This window comes from Brachyhypopomus gauderio, chromosome 4 (genome assembly GCF_052324685.1).
Source record: "Brachyhypopomus gauderio isolate BG-103 chromosome 4, BGAUD_0.2, whole genome shotgun sequence".
Classification (NCBI taxonomy): Eukaryota; Metazoa; Chordata; class Actinopteri; order Gymnotiformes; family Hypopomidae; genus Brachyhypopomus; species Brachyhypopomus gauderio.
Window position 1 is genome coordinate 30,843,298 of NC_135214.1, and position 14,251 is coordinate 30,857,548.

The 14,251-nt window shown below is 42.9% G+C and overlaps 2 protein-coding genes and 1 long non-coding RNA gene across 5 annotated transcripts in view; 1 reads left to right on the forward strand and 2 right to left on the reverse strand.

The window, feature by feature from the left end:
• On the reverse strand, positions 1 to 6,315 carry alas2 (aminolevulinate, delta-, synthase 2). Of its 2 annotated transcripts, none has more exons than XM_077003854.1 (11): positions 6,074 to 6,315; positions 4,752 to 4,913; positions 4,214 to 4,396; positions 3,419 to 3,496; positions 3,090 to 3,309; positions 2,701 to 2,885; positions 2,352 to 2,531; positions 1,564 to 1,728; positions 1,186 to 1,454; positions 745 to 907; positions 1 to 557 (listed from the first exon to the last, which is right to left on the reverse strand). In XM_077003854.1, exons 2-11 carry the CDS (start codon positions 4,900 to 4,902, stop codon positions 391 to 393), a joined length of 1,761 nt encoding a protein of 586 aa, XP_076859969.1. In that variant the 5' UTR covers positions 4,903 to 4,913; positions 6,074 to 6,315; the 3' UTR covers positions 1 to 390. The 2 variants fall into 2 exon arrangements, with proteins under 2 accessions (XP_076859969.1, XP_076859968.1); XM_077003853.1 differs by having other exon boundaries at positions 3,090 to 3,312.
• LOC143512978 (uncharacterized) lies at positions 6,209 to 13,514 on the forward strand. Of its 2 annotated transcripts, XR_013130556.1 has the most exons (5): positions 6,209 to 6,345; positions 6,656 to 6,757; positions 8,688 to 9,255; positions 11,941 to 12,066; positions 13,378 to 13,514. It is a non-coding gene; the product is annotated as an uncharacterized LOC143512978 (long non-coding RNA). The 2 variants fall into 2 exon arrangements; XR_013130555.1 differs by lacking the exons at positions 11,941 to 12,066; positions 13,378 to 13,514 and adding an exon at positions 9,464 to 9,683.
• Positions 6,633 to 14,251, reverse strand: part of itpr3 (inositol 1,4,5-trisphosphate receptor, type 3) — a 24,447-nt gene continuing 16,828 nt past the window's right edge. Inside the window, exons 39-58 of the mRNA XM_077003851.1 lie at positions 14,028 to 14,203; positions 13,674 to 13,836; positions 13,348 to 13,553; positions 12,950 to 13,150; positions 12,595 to 12,705; positions 12,189 to 12,284; positions 11,989 to 12,090; positions 11,817 to 11,903; positions 11,586 to 11,696; positions 11,247 to 11,439; positions 10,991 to 11,110; positions 10,554 to 10,726; positions 10,105 to 10,269; positions 9,539 to 9,728; positions 9,200 to 9,277; positions 8,959 to 9,080; positions 8,630 to 8,795; positions 8,246 to 8,406; positions 7,506 to 7,667; positions 6,633 to 7,284 (exon numbers count right to left, since the gene is read on the reverse strand). Of these exons, the coding sequence (XP_076859966.1) occupies positions 7,165 to 7,284; positions 7,506 to 7,667; positions 8,246 to 8,406; positions 8,630 to 8,795; positions 8,959 to 9,080; positions 9,200 to 9,277; positions 9,539 to 9,728; positions 10,105 to 10,269; positions 10,554 to 10,726; positions 10,991 to 11,110; positions 11,247 to 11,439; positions 11,586 to 11,696; positions 11,817 to 11,903; positions 11,989 to 12,090; positions 12,189 to 12,284; positions 12,595 to 12,705; positions 12,950 to 13,150; positions 13,348 to 13,553; positions 13,674 to 13,836; positions 14,028 to 14,203 (2,903 nt within the window). The 3' untranslated portion in view covers positions 6,633 to 7,164. The remainder of the gene's footprint in view (positions 7,285 to 7,505; positions 7,668 to 8,245; positions 8,407 to 8,629; positions 8,796 to 8,958; positions 9,081 to 9,199; positions 9,278 to 9,538; positions 9,729 to 10,104; positions 10,270 to 10,553; positions 10,727 to 10,990; positions 11,111 to 11,246; positions 11,440 to 11,585; positions 11,697 to 11,816; positions 11,904 to 11,988; positions 12,091 to 12,188; positions 12,285 to 12,594; positions 12,706 to 12,949; positions 13,151 to 13,347; positions 13,554 to 13,673; positions 13,837 to 14,027; positions 14,204 to 14,251) is intronic.

Sequence of the window (14,251 nt, forward strand, 5' to 3'; positions counted from 1 at the left end):
TTCAGAGTGTTGCCATATTTTATTGCTTATAACATTTGACTCAAGCAAAGGGAGGGGGGATTAAATGAGTTTTCTAGATTAGATTAGGTTTTTATTAGGCACATGGAATTATATAAGAGTTGGAGTAATTTAGTTCATGAACAGGTATAATGTGCTTGAAGAAGCGGTGGTGAATAATAATGCCCAAACCCTTTTTTTAAGTAAAAAAGTGCCCATGTGCAGGTTTGTAAAATGCAGAGGGTACACAGGTCTATGTTTACTTGTCAGATCCATAAGAAGAGTCACAGCAATCAATATAACAACTCTAAAACTGCAGCACACAACAATATGCATGAAAGACAGCAGATAAGCAGGATACACTTAATGTTCTGTTCCATCCCTGTCCCCATCTTATTGTGCAGCAACTGTGATATATCTTGGCTCCATAGTGCCAAAGTAGCTCTTCTCCCATTCGCTCATGAGGTCAAAGTAGAGGGGCCGATCACAGAAGGTACAAGAGGCTGTCGCAGGTCCGTTCAGTGGCAGCCCAACCTCCTGCCACACGTCCACCAGTTTCTCTGCACAACATTCAACAGACAGCCATTAGCATGATCAGATGAGATCAGCACCCATCCCAAACTCAAACCTGGACTTTTTCCTATGCGGTCGAGATCAAGAAATGTTAAGATTGACCATTATATGCTGATTGATTCGCCTAACAGGTTCAGTGGCCGCATGTGTTACCTGCCAGATGATCACACTCACCTACAAAGTAGTCCATCATGATGGGGTTGTGGAACGGAGAAGGAGCCAATCGCAGCAGCTCTTCTCCACGTGGCACAGTTGGGTAATTTATGGCCTGTACATAGATGTTGTGTCTCTCCAGCAGGATATCACACACTCTGGAGTTTTTCTCTGCATTTCCAACCTAAAATATTATAGTGAGTTAAAAAAAAATCAATCAAAGGACATCTTTAAAACGGTATATGCATTATAAAGAAGAGTGCTACATCAATCATCATTCCGTTTTATTGGTTAGTTTGAGAACTCACTATTAATGTGAGTCATACTACTTTATTATCTTGAAGTAATTTGACACAAACAACATTGGGTAATGTGGTTCTGTCCTTAACTGTTACACTAAATTTTGCTTAGTGTTAATGGATGCTCTACAGTTAATGTGGTTGTAGGCACAAAGGCACTGACCTGAATAGGTATGATGTGGCTTGGGCAGTTGATGACAGGCAGACCTGAATCCAAAAGCAACTGTCTCATGTGTTTGACATTCCTCTGGTGTGCCCGGCGCAGGGACTGACCGTCAGGGCTCCTCAGAACCCGCACGGACTCCAGAGCCCCGGCCAGCACCATGGGAGGCAGTGATGTGGTGAAGATGAAGCCTGCAGCGTAGGAGCGCACCGTGTCCACAAGGGCGGCAGAGCTGGCGATGTAACCCCCAACACAGCCAAATGCCTTACCTGCCATCAAAAAGAAAGGAGTCAAACTTTGCCCTTAAGCAGCCAAAGTGAATGAAACAGCATTAATATTTCAGAGTAAACACAGCATTTGGGAAGTGTGGGAACATACCCAGGGTGCCAGAAACAATGTCGATCTTGTGCATGACGCCATCTCTCTCACCAACTCCTGCTCCATGTGCTCCATACAGCCCTACAGCGTGAACCTCATCCACGAAGGTAAGAGCACCATATTTGTGTGCTACATCACACAACTCTTCCAGGGGGCAGATGGCTCCTAAGATGGAAATCAGTGCTGGCTACCATCAAAATTATCTATAGGTTTTTAAATGTACATAAAACAAACTGACCTAGAAGTAGCTAATACCTGTATAAAAGTTGAACTATTCTTATATTACCGTCCAATGGCATTGTCACATCTGGCCCCGCCCCTGCCCCAACCTGTCAGTCATGCCTTTGTTTTCGTGTTTCATGTGCTTGTGTTGTCGTTTCAGTTGTTCACACCTGTTCATCTGTAACTCCGCCCATCGTTAGAGTTATCACCTGTGTCTGGTTTACTCCCCTCATTATCTCGTGTCTCGTTATCTCTACAGCCTGTTGTAGGGTGCCCTGTGTTTCAAACTGCTGTGTGCATTTGAATTAGTGGTGTTGTGGTTTTTTTGTTTCCTTTTATCATTATCTTTAGCCTGTCACTGTTTTGTATACTTAGCCTAAGTCATGTGTTATTCTGTTAAGTAGCCTGGTGTTTTTTCCAATCATTTCTCATCGTGTGGGTTATATGTTTGCTTCTGTTCTCAGATCTTGGATCTTATTAACAATCGAATACATCTCACTCTACTCAGCATATGCGTCCGCTTCACAATCGCTCCACAAGGCCCACGGTGTTGCATCCTAGCTCACCGTCCATGGAGTGCACTGTCTCAAAGGCCACGATCTTGGGCGTTTTGGGGTCAGAGCGACTGAGCAGCTCCTCCAAGTGTGTGGCATCGTTGTGACGGAAAATGAAGCGTTTGGCTCCACTGTTCCTGATCCCCTGGATCATGGAGGCATGGTTCCCCATGTCTGAGTAAATCTCACAGCCTAAACAGAGATGGGGGGGGGGGGGGGGGGGGGGGACTATGGTCAAACCTTTTTAGAAGCAAATCAAAAGATAACTTCTTTTAATATACTGTGAACAATAGAAAACAAACAAAAAAAATAATAATTACCGTGAAAGTATGTTGGAGAAGTATGCTGTGCTGAAAATTACCTGGAAGCATTTTTGCCAGTGTGAAGAGGGTGGAATCATTAGCTACAAAGCAGGATGAGAAGACAAGAGCTGCATCTTTCTGGTGAAGAAGGGCCAGTTCCTTCTCTAGAGCCACATGGTAGTTACTGGTTCCAGAGATATTCCTGGTACCACCTGCTCCAGCGCCATGTTTTTCCAAAGCTTCACTGAGATGCAGATCATATATGCGTAATGTTTACATGTGTATATTCATAATAAATTAGCAGTACATTTGTAAAACAAATACAAAAGATGCTGCATTTGTAATACGCCTTGCAAATAATGTAATATGCACTTATACTTTACAAATGTAATTCTTGACATAAATTACTTTGGCGTGTTATTCTGAGAAGGAATGCTTTGGGTCTGACCATATTGCTTTAATAACGCGTGGATGCCGACTCATGCCCAGGTAATCGTTACTGCACCAGACCGACACCTGGGAACCAGAGCGCCCAGGAATAGAGTAATCCTCCGCAAAGGGGTAGACGTCAGCAAAGCGGTTGACTGTCTTAAAGACACGGTAGGTGTGGTCATTCTTCTTCTCAATGATCTTCTGGGTGAAGAAGTCATCGTACTCAAAGGCTGGTCCTGCTGCATATGAAGAAACAAAACATTATCTTTAGAAACACACAACCTAAAAATGATAACGTGGTTTTGGTACTTAAGCCATGAACTAATGAAGGTTTGATGAACTAACCTATATTGTCCTTGAGGAGGTGAGATGGTGAGGATGAGCGGAAGCCTTGCAAGCCATTAAAAAGAGAGCTGACTATTCCTGCAGAGAAGAACAAATGAAATTTGTCTCAAAACACACATGCTGTTCTGTGGCTTTTATTCTATATTCACCAAGACGCAACTACATAGTTGTGGTTGATAAAAATCATATTGTTACTTATATATACTTATTAGACTTGATGTTTGAACACTATATTGTGCAGTTTTAAAATAATTCTAGATATTTTGTAATGCAGTTTAATTTAAATATATTTTAAATATTTTCTTTTAGACATTCATAAAAATGTTTTATCTGACTCATCTTTTGTGTTATACTTTATTTTATAGTATTTGTACTACTCTTGTGTTATAAATTATTCTCCCCTTCAATCTTTTTTTCCTTTCCTCACTCGTTCATACATGAGGACAGACTGGTTTATCCACAAGAAGAAGCTATTTGTAGTCAGAGAGGGGCACTGTGCAAGAGTGGTGTTTCAGATCAATGATACCCTGCCTCCTTGTTATCTCAGCCTGCAGTGCCACTTCTTGCTATATGTAGTACTGTAGATATTAAACAGAGTAGCTGAACCTTTGTAATTGCCCAATTTACAGCCTATCTACTAGATTTAAGATAACGCTTACAACGCTTGGAATGTTTTTACTATGCGCTGTAGTGTTTTGTTAATGAAATGTTACCCATGCTCCGAACATCATTTGTCCAAGTATTAAATGGTGTGTGTAATTTACTGAAGGACTGAAGAACGCAGCAGTGCTTTACCTGAAGCGATCTCTTCTTCTTGAGAACCAAGCAGCTCAGACTGGACATCCTCCTGAACCTGAGGGCTGGCTTTAACCATGCCAATATTAGAGGACACGAAGGGACAGGCCTTGGTCAGGGACACAGCCACCTGAGCAGCAGACACGGCTAAGGAGCGTTTCGCTTCCTTATGAGGAAGCACACCTGTAATCCCAACACATATGCGACATGATGCATAAATACATTCAAGCTTCGGCCAAAAATTACAATTCTTAACCTTGATGAATGCAGAACTTCAAAATGAGCCGGTAAGGTTGGACGTCATCCAATTAGAAGCTAATTTAAAGTACAATTTTCACGTCAACAAGGACACTGAAGACACCTAGTTTTCTAAAAGAACCTAAAGGTGTCTTTTTAGCTGAAGGTGAGAGATTATCTCTAGATGACAAATGAGGAGTAGAAAGACACATTTTTATAACAGTCAAATGGTTAAATAAATAAATAAAAATGCTTAAAAGCTAATTAAAATCTGTGGCGACACGTGCTGAACAGGGTGTACCTATTTCATCCTGGCCCTGAGTGACTTTGACGGTAATCTGCCGGGTAATGACGGGGCATCGGTCAGCCATGCCCATAAAGCCCCCCACATTTCTCAGGGCTGGGCCTGGAGCAGACTTCAGGAAGGGACAGTGGTGCAGAAAGGCAGACATGACCTTACCAGCTAGAAAGAAGAACATTGGATACAGTCATTAATTTTGTGTCAAGGTGAGGGTGAGGGTCACAATTATACTGCTATAAACGTCTTTTATTATTTTAATTTAAAAAGTTGGGATTACTGTATAGTTTAATGCATGTAATGTCTGCTAAGTATAAGACGAATTGGGCGATGCAGGACTAAGTAAAGATATGGCATCATTCTTCCAGTTAACTCTAGAGAGTTCTTCTAACTGCTCGCGTGAAGTAGTTTGTCTGTGGGCGCGGCCGATAAGCGCCCAATTATCAGGTTTGCGCAGACTTGCGCTGCCCAGTACTGGCTGGCTTCACATCCTACGTCAGAGTATCGATAATAGTTGCCTTATAATTAGGTAGGTTATTTATTGTTGAAAAATATCTTGGAATGCACGTATATGCCTTAAATCACTCAAAGGACTCTGGTAATTGCAAGTTAATGTTGAATCTTTTTTTTTTAATCATTTTGCATTTATATATATATATATATATATATATATATATATATATATATATATATATATATATATATAAGCACACTGTACACTGTATATATTTATACACCGTTCAATAAAGCATAATTGAAAATAAAATATTGCATTAGGAATTTTTTTCTTGAATAAACAATAACTACAAAAGGTATCAACCTTAAATAATGATTGAAAAGTTCCAGATAAAAGTCAAATAGAATTGAAAACAGAGGTATATTGTGATTTTTTCGGTGAGCCAGAATTTGGAACTGCATGCTGTATGCTATATATATAAAATTATGTATTAACATAATCCTAAATTATATTAACATATTATATAATATTTATATTAAGCCCTGAAGAGTTTGTATAGGAGTATTAATCTCTAGTTTTGGTCAAAAAATGGTATCATGCAGTCATGCAGTAGGCTATATTGTTGTGGTTTCAAGTCGCTCTTAACATCACTGAACAAAATTACTAATTAAACATACTAATTAAAAATAAACACAAGAAACACATACTTATCTAATTCTTTAAATACTGTATATTGGTAAACCACATAATTCGAACAGCGTTTTCTGTACAGCAACGTTGTCGTAATAACAGAATTATTCTCTAAAACAGAAATGACCGCTCTTAAATATCCCCTCAGTCCATTTAAACATTCTCCATTATAGCCTACCTGTTGACCTGCACTGAGGACGAACTTCTGAACATCAACAGAGGCACAAATTCACTACATCAACGTTGTTGCGAGTTGAACGCAATAAACAGTTCCGTCCTGTGTCCCCACCCGAAGTCTGAGGCTCTGCGTGACGGATAAGGTGGGTCCACTCAAAAGGCTGGCGAACTAACCGACAAGCACAAGTCCAGGAGAGAAACGGCTACAGCTATGTTCAGTGTGGATGTAGATTGTTGTTGTTTTATCATTACATTGGAATACAAGAATTACTGGTACAACGCCTTGAACTTTTGAAATCTCCAATGCAAACAAAAAATGTGAAATTGACAATGTGTTAGTCATATACAATTGAGGCTTATATATGTTATACAATTTATACAAGTTACAATTTCTTGAAGTAGGCTATAACATAGTATACTATACTAAATTAATGCCAAACTTAAATTATGTTGAATAGTTTGTTTCACTTGCAAAATTGCAAGAAATAATAAATATCCTCTCTGTCATTTTCAGTAGGTTTTGACATAGGCCTACGTTTAAACAGAGGCAAAGACATATGTTGCCTGGTTGGTTTTATTGCAGTAAAGGGAAGATCTTTATGACCACACTGCCACAGTACTGATGACCAGCCCTAACCCCTGCAGACCCCAAGATACCACCTGCTGTGTTAGAAAGGCACCTTAGGTAAATACATTCTAAATTTACTAAAACTCTCAAACTTCCATTTTCTTTAGAAATAAAGAAAAAAAGGCATTAGTCTTAACTTCTCAATAAATCATTAAATAGTTATACTTGACAATATGTACATTATGCACTGTATGGGCAGATTGTAAAACAGGCACCCCTCCCACGACTGCTTCTGATACAGATAAAACAAAAATAAAAATAAAAATTTTTATTATTTTGCAAAAATAAAAATAAAAAAAAAATAAAAAAAAAATTGTCCTTTACAATAAAATAACACAATCATAAAATCCCATGTTTTTGACCAATGAACCATCTGCGTTGTCCGGTTTGCAAATTGCAATTGCGATATTCTGATATCTTCAAGTGACAATTAAGGGTGCACGTGTCCATCATGTGGACGTTTGTTAAGCCTTGTGGATCTGGTGATTTCCCCCGGCTGCACTCGGGGGCATGGAGGACACGGTGGAGCCCCCCTGAACGTCCACGAAGCCCATCCTCTGCCTCCTCTTCCTCTGCTCCGTCATCTGTGGTACAAGCAGAGCAAGGCCACGTCAACAGCTGTTGCTCGTGAATTCAGGTCGCATACAGCAAGTCCCTAGCAGTATCGTTATACATTGTAAACAAACTTAAGAGCAAAACATATTAAGAGCACAGTTATAAGAGTTAGAAAACAAGAATCGCCGGTAACTCCGCCTCCAACAATGGCCGACCCATCTGCTCTCTGGCAGGTCGTCGTTTCCCGTACCTGCTCTTTCAGCTCTGCTAGCTGAGCGGTGAGATGAGTGACAACTTTCATGGTGGTGCTGAGTCTGTCCTGCAGGTTCCTCATCTCGTTCTGCTCCCCCTCACCCTCGGTCACCACCAGAGACATGGCCTGCATGCGCGGAAACCAGTCCAGGTTCTTGTTCTGCACACAGAGGAAGTGACACCATTAGACTCAAACTAATAACGCTGATGGTTTTGATACGGTTTCATTCCTGCCGTCTCTTGTCTGCTTCCTTGTACCAACAACAGTAACAGAGAAAGTGAAGGTATGATGCATGTGGTAATTTAGTAATTTAATTTGTCTTGTCTGGATAGATGCCCGTTTAATTTAGATGCATGGCCAAAGCAAATGTGAACAATGGCAGATTTATCAGTCTAGTAGAGTTTAAGTTTTTTTTGTACAATGATCACTTTCTTTGAGAGACCCAAACCACCTAGTAACAAATGACAATTAAAAGTTTTCATGTCAAGCATACTGTTAATATCAGAAATACACATTTGAGAATAACATCTGAATGATACATGACAAATGACCTGAGTCAGAAACAGAACCAGCGACTCCAAACCAAACTCCATTGGTACCATTGACCAAAATTAATCCTTTTCCCCATTTTGTTCATCAGCATCTAGCAGCTTGTTCTGTCACCATAGGGAGACACTGCTATAGTAATGGACAGTTGCATTTGACAGACCCATAAGCCTAAAAGATGAATGACTCACTTTGATCATATGAGCCACGTAGCTTTCTGGGCCAGTGTAGTCCGTTTTGTTCTTCTCTCGCACCAGTACAATGAAGTATAGATAGTTCCAGATGTTATGCTCCATATTGATGTGTTCTTCAAACGACACTGTCTTATTGTCAAACTTGTCCCTCTCAAGACCTTGTGGAAGCCAAAACCAAACAACATTAGTCAAAATGTTCACAGAGGACTCATTATGAAGTAGTTTCACTATAGTGATATGTTAGGATAACATCAGCCTAATTTCACATGTGGCGAGAGGCTTTTTGTTTGGATACATGAAACTGGCTATGCGGGTCCCTCCCAGACTGGTTATGTGAACATCTGTGGAGAACATCTGTGTTCCTCTACAGCAAGAACTTACCGCAGATAAAGCAGGTGGTCTTTAGGATCTCCTCTTTCTTTTGCTTCTCACTACGCAGGTCAGCAAAGGTGTCAATGATCACACCGAAGATCAGGTTCAGGACGATAATGATGACGATGAAGTAGAAGAGGAGGTCGTACACCACTCGTGCAGGAAACAAGGGCTCCTGTTGGGTCAAGAATAAAGCGTAACAGGAGATCCTGCTCATTGTAGATGGTTGTGGAAATTTGCTCCTTCACGTCATTTCCCTGATTTTACATGCATATATATATGTGAGGATATGTATTTTGTATTTGTGAGTGTGTGTGTGTGTGTATGCAGTTCCTCACATTCTTCGAGGGCCTGCGTAGAACGTCTCCCACTCCTCCACCGTTTCGGAGGCCATGGTTCAGGACAGTGACGATGCACATCAACAATGTGTCACACGCTCGCTCCATGCTTTCTTCCTCCACTGCAACACCACAAAAAAAATGTAATAAACCTTCGTGTACGAGCTTCACTCTGGCACCTCGTCACGCTCACACATCATTCAGGCCTGGTGGGATGATGAGCTGGAAGTGACACACTAACCCTCTGGTGGAGCCAGGAGTCCAGTCTCATTGCAGTCTACGCCATCTGCACTGCAGGTACTGGTAGAGCTGTCATGACCTGCACATAGCAAGAATTACAGCTAGTAAAGGACAATCCATATGTTATTACCTTGTGTGCCTGATTCAGAGGCACTATTTTCAGATACGGTCTAATGCAAATCAATGGTGGGGCGAGACCATCTGTAAACCCTGTAAACAAACATGTCTACGTGGATAATACATCATGTCCTCTCTCCTTGTCCAGTACTCCTCTCATGTGGAGACACTCTTCCAAGCTGTAGCACCTACATTAACACCCAGCCAGACTCTGATACAGTACCTGTGCTGGCCTCACTGAGATGGTCCACCTCCATGATGAAGTCGTGTCTGAGGCAGAGGAATCCCACGATGGAGAACAGGTAGACCAGGATGATGGCCAACACTGCGGTCAGGAGGATGGAGCGGCCGTTGCGCGTCACACTCTTGATGACGTTGAAAAGCGTCTCCTCGCGATAGATCAGGTCAAACAGCTGTAAAGGTTTAAGGATGTTTGTGCTGAATCATCCCGTCAATCTAGCCACCATCAGAACAAAGCGTTGGTACTAATAGCAAGAGAGAAGTGGTAATCCTAATAGTGATTTTATATGCAACATGAGGCACTGTATAAGGAATAATTCATTGGATAACTCATTGATGCATGTCAGAGATTAAGCACAATATAATCACATTCCAAATGCTACATTAATCCAATTTATTCAATTCATTATAGTAATCTGATTTAATATATTTAATAGAGTCTTTCTTATTTCTGACATTTATGCACACGCAACCTCAGCCCCCAGAGCAGAATGCCCATTGTGCAACACACAATCCAGAGTGAGTGTGAAAAATAAGGGAGGTGCTCACCAGGATGCTGTAGAAAAGCTCATGGGCACAAAGGCCCAGTGTGCTGGTCAGCACGTAGGCCACGTGGTACAGAAACTCCACGTCCATCACCATGGCTTTGTAACCCATGATGAACGTGCCATTGTTCCCCACGAAGCTCACCACGTAGACGATCTTATTGATCAGCTGGGAAGACGCAGCACGCGCAGAGGGAAGACGGAGAACGGTGAGGTTAGCGTCCACCGCTAGCACGGATCAATGAGGTTGATTAGGAACGTATGCAGCTCATCAGAGCACGGTCACGTCTATTCCGCTTAGCTGCAGCTTGAGATGCCCCTCCTCTAATGTTTCTCAACACATTCTACATTTGGAAAGGAAACGCGTCCCTTGCAGGGATCGGAGTTCAGCACAGTACCAAACCTGAGATCACCTGCCCAACTCCACCGCGCACACCGACAGCCCAGACTTACGTTCAGGGTGCCGAGGAGGATGAGGGTGGGGCCAATGCCGAAGTGGTAGATGAGGCGGAGGATAATGGCCACGGTGAAGGGCTGCAGGCCGTAGCGCTTTGAGAACAGGCCAATGACGGACAGGCCGGCGAAACACCAGAACAGCATGTACAGTAGTGAGTCATCGATGGCACCTGTGAGAAACCACAGTGCACTGCTGGGACCGACCTCGCATGCTGCAGCACTGGTCTTTACGAGTGTGAATAAAGCTGATACCCTGCTAGCAATAATTTGTGTCTCATAAAAATCTGATAGGCCAAGTTTCTCTCTCTCTCACACACACACACACACACACACACACACACACACACACACACACACACACACACACAGACACACACACACACACAGCTTATCTACACACTCATATATAATACACAGTAGTATGGGTGCTGTACTTTGCCCAGAGTCATATGGGTAGAAGAAGGCAATGATGAGGTTGATGAAGACAGCCAGGTTGAACGAGATGGTTCCCCATAGGGTCATTCTCCGAGAAAACCAATACAACACTGGCATACCTGAAAGAAGCAGAATACACAGAACAGTCATTTCTACACTGGAGAGAATTCCAATATACATCATCATATAATCGGTACACAAGCTGATTCGCTCCGAGTGCTCCGAGACTTTGACGAGACCGAAATGAAAACGTACTCCGTAGTTTCTTCTGCCACTCCATCTCGTTGTGCAGGAAGGAGGCCTGCTCGAAGAAGTGCGTGACCTTGCTGCCTTGCTCGTCCTGCTCCGTGGTGTTGAAGACCCGGAGCTTGGACTCCTCCGTGAGGAACTCGCAGATGGGGTGGACAGGGAACACAATCTGCTCCATGCTGCGGTCCTCGCGAACTATCTGACAGTGCCACGATAAAACTCGACTGAGATTACGCCATGACACACGGACTAAATGTAACTAAATGCAGTGCTTTTTAAGGTGTTCAGGGAAGTGTGAGCTCTTTTAGGCTGGTGTTGGAGAGTTTTTTTTTTTTTACTTCTCACTTCGATTTGTGCGGTTTGTTTCTCGTAGAACTCCAGCGGGTCCTCCTCGGGGATCTCAGCGGGAGCGGTGGATTTCAACATCTGGGAGAACTGTTTGTTGTTCAGATTGAGCTAAATGGACAGAAAAAAAGATAAACGTGATGTTATAAATAAAATTCTAGACACAACAAACTGACTACCTGTTCCAATGATGGAAAGCTAGAAAGCTGGCTGCCATTTTGAAGCCATTACCATAGAGGAGATGCCCTCTTCTACCTCTTCTTTAGTCCGTTTTGGTGGTTTCAGCAGGTTGAGGAGAATTTTATTGTGCCGTGCCAGCTGTAGAAAAACAACAAATTTCTGTTGACCTCCTCAGCAGCATCCTGGGAACTCGGTGAAGCTTCCTGACAGGTTAGCAGTATACCTGCAGTGCCAGGATGTAGATGTTGTGGCCAACTTCTCTGGGCGACACCTCTGCCTCCTCACAGTCGTTCTCTTGCAGGTAAGCCTTCTTTATCACCTCAACCTACGCGTCAGTGGACACATGGGAAATCGAGCTTTACTGTGTAGTTTAACAGCTGCGTACCTCTCGTTCATACTGGGATATCGAGTAGGGGAACCCACTAATTCTCGAGGACGAAGGTTAATCAGAATCCTCTCTGCATTCTCGTTGTCATGGCGGCTCTCCATCAGGGCCAGCAGGAGCTTGGAGCCATTGTCCTGCCAGTAAGCACATTCTCATCACACAACAGAGCATTTGAACGCCCCCCCTCTCTGCATTAGACCTTAAGGAGGCTCAAGAACAGCATTTATGTGACAGAAATGACAGACTATCACCTCTGACGTTGTCTCACAGTGTAACTGAAATTTCTCACATCCTCTCAAAGCAAACATGATGCTTCACGTCATTAGGCATTTTACAGCTTGGTTGAAAAGCAGCATAAAGCAGCATGCAACGTGCCTTCTCTTGAATGCCTCGGCGAACACTTCCATACGTGGTGGTACGTCAGTGAGGGAACCGATCATTTACCTTGAGCTGGAGCACCATCTCCATGCGGTAGCGACACAGAGGGCTGATGTCATTCAGAATCAAAGCGGTGATTATGTCGATGCCGTTGCATTCATGGGTGACGATGCATGTCTTCAGGCAGACAGAAGAAAATCAGGGTACAAGAACATTCAACATACTAAACACTAACTGGCCCAACTTGCTTGGCTTTCTCACAGTAATCTGTAACTCGTTGTGTCCCAAATTTCTCTTGATGGTGCGTTAAACATGATTGTCTAATGAGTTATTCTGCAACTGACTATCTGGCTTGATTCTCATCCAGTACAGTGGTTATCCAGTAGATTGATCAGTGGTTATCTGCGATCGATTATCTGACCTGATTTTCCTGACATGGGCCCTGACAGTACTCTGTGAGCGTCTCCAGGGTCTGGGTGATCAGGCCCACATTGCTCTCGTTGATGTAGAGGCCCAGAAGGCCCAGGCCTCCAGTTGTGCTCCCACACATGATGTCCAGGAACTGCAGTGTCTCACACACCAGGTTATAGTTTGTCTTGTTGTTCTGACAGCGGAGGAAATTCTGAAGCAAAATCAGATAATGGGGATATTCAGACTAACATTCAGAAGATCATGACAGATGGCCCGTCTCAGATCAGACCTCAGTATAGCCTGAACAGTAGAGATGGCCTGTCTCAGATCAGACCTCAGTATAGCCTGAACAGTAGAGATGGCCTGACTCAGATCAGACCTCAGTGTAGCCGGAACAGCCGGATTCACCTGCAGGTCTTGGTTGTGGTTCTCACACAGCAGCTGCAGGAAGCGCAGAATGGGCTTCATGATGGTGACGGAGGGCCCCATCTCTGTCTGCACCTCCTGCTGTTCAATGTGGGGAGGAGGAGGAAGCGCCTGGCCCAGTGCAGGGGAGGCCTGACGTCCAAATGAGGTCACACCACCTGGGTGATACACCAACGGCTGGGGCCCGGCTGACAGGAGACAGCAAATGTACTTAAGTTCATGTATTCATTTTCTTATATGGCACAGTTCTTTGTACCTGTACTAATAATCATTTGCATTATAAGTTCTGTGAGTCTGTGTTGTTTCACCTGGCTCCAAATCTTTCTCAGTTTTGGCCTTGTGAGTCATTTCACCCACATTGACTGAAACGGTGGCCTTAACGTCCATCTGCGCGATTTTCATCCGATCATTTAGAACTTTAAAGAACTTCTCTGACTTGTTGTCACCCATCATCAGTTTGTAAAAGGAGTTCTAAAGTAAATAAAAAGGTAAAAGTTTTACTTATTCTCAAAATGTATGTTTTTTCAGCATAGTTCTAACAGAATAAAGTCAAGTTAAGAACAAAGTCAAAGATTAAAACATCTTGAGCAACTTTAAAAATTCTCCCAGTCTAGACATACAGTATAAACCCAACGACTCTGACTGAGAAACAGCATCTGCACCTGTATCTCTGTGTTGCCTCCCTCTAGCAGACAGATGGCTAGCTGAATGCTCTCTTGGAAGATCTTATCATTTTTGGTGCTCATAATGAGGTCCGTGAAAAGCTTTGTGGCACCCTCTCTATCTAGACGACACTGTATTGCTGCCACAGCAACCCAGTCTCTCTCCATCTCTCCACCTACACACACACACACACACACACACACACACACCTTAAGCAACTGAC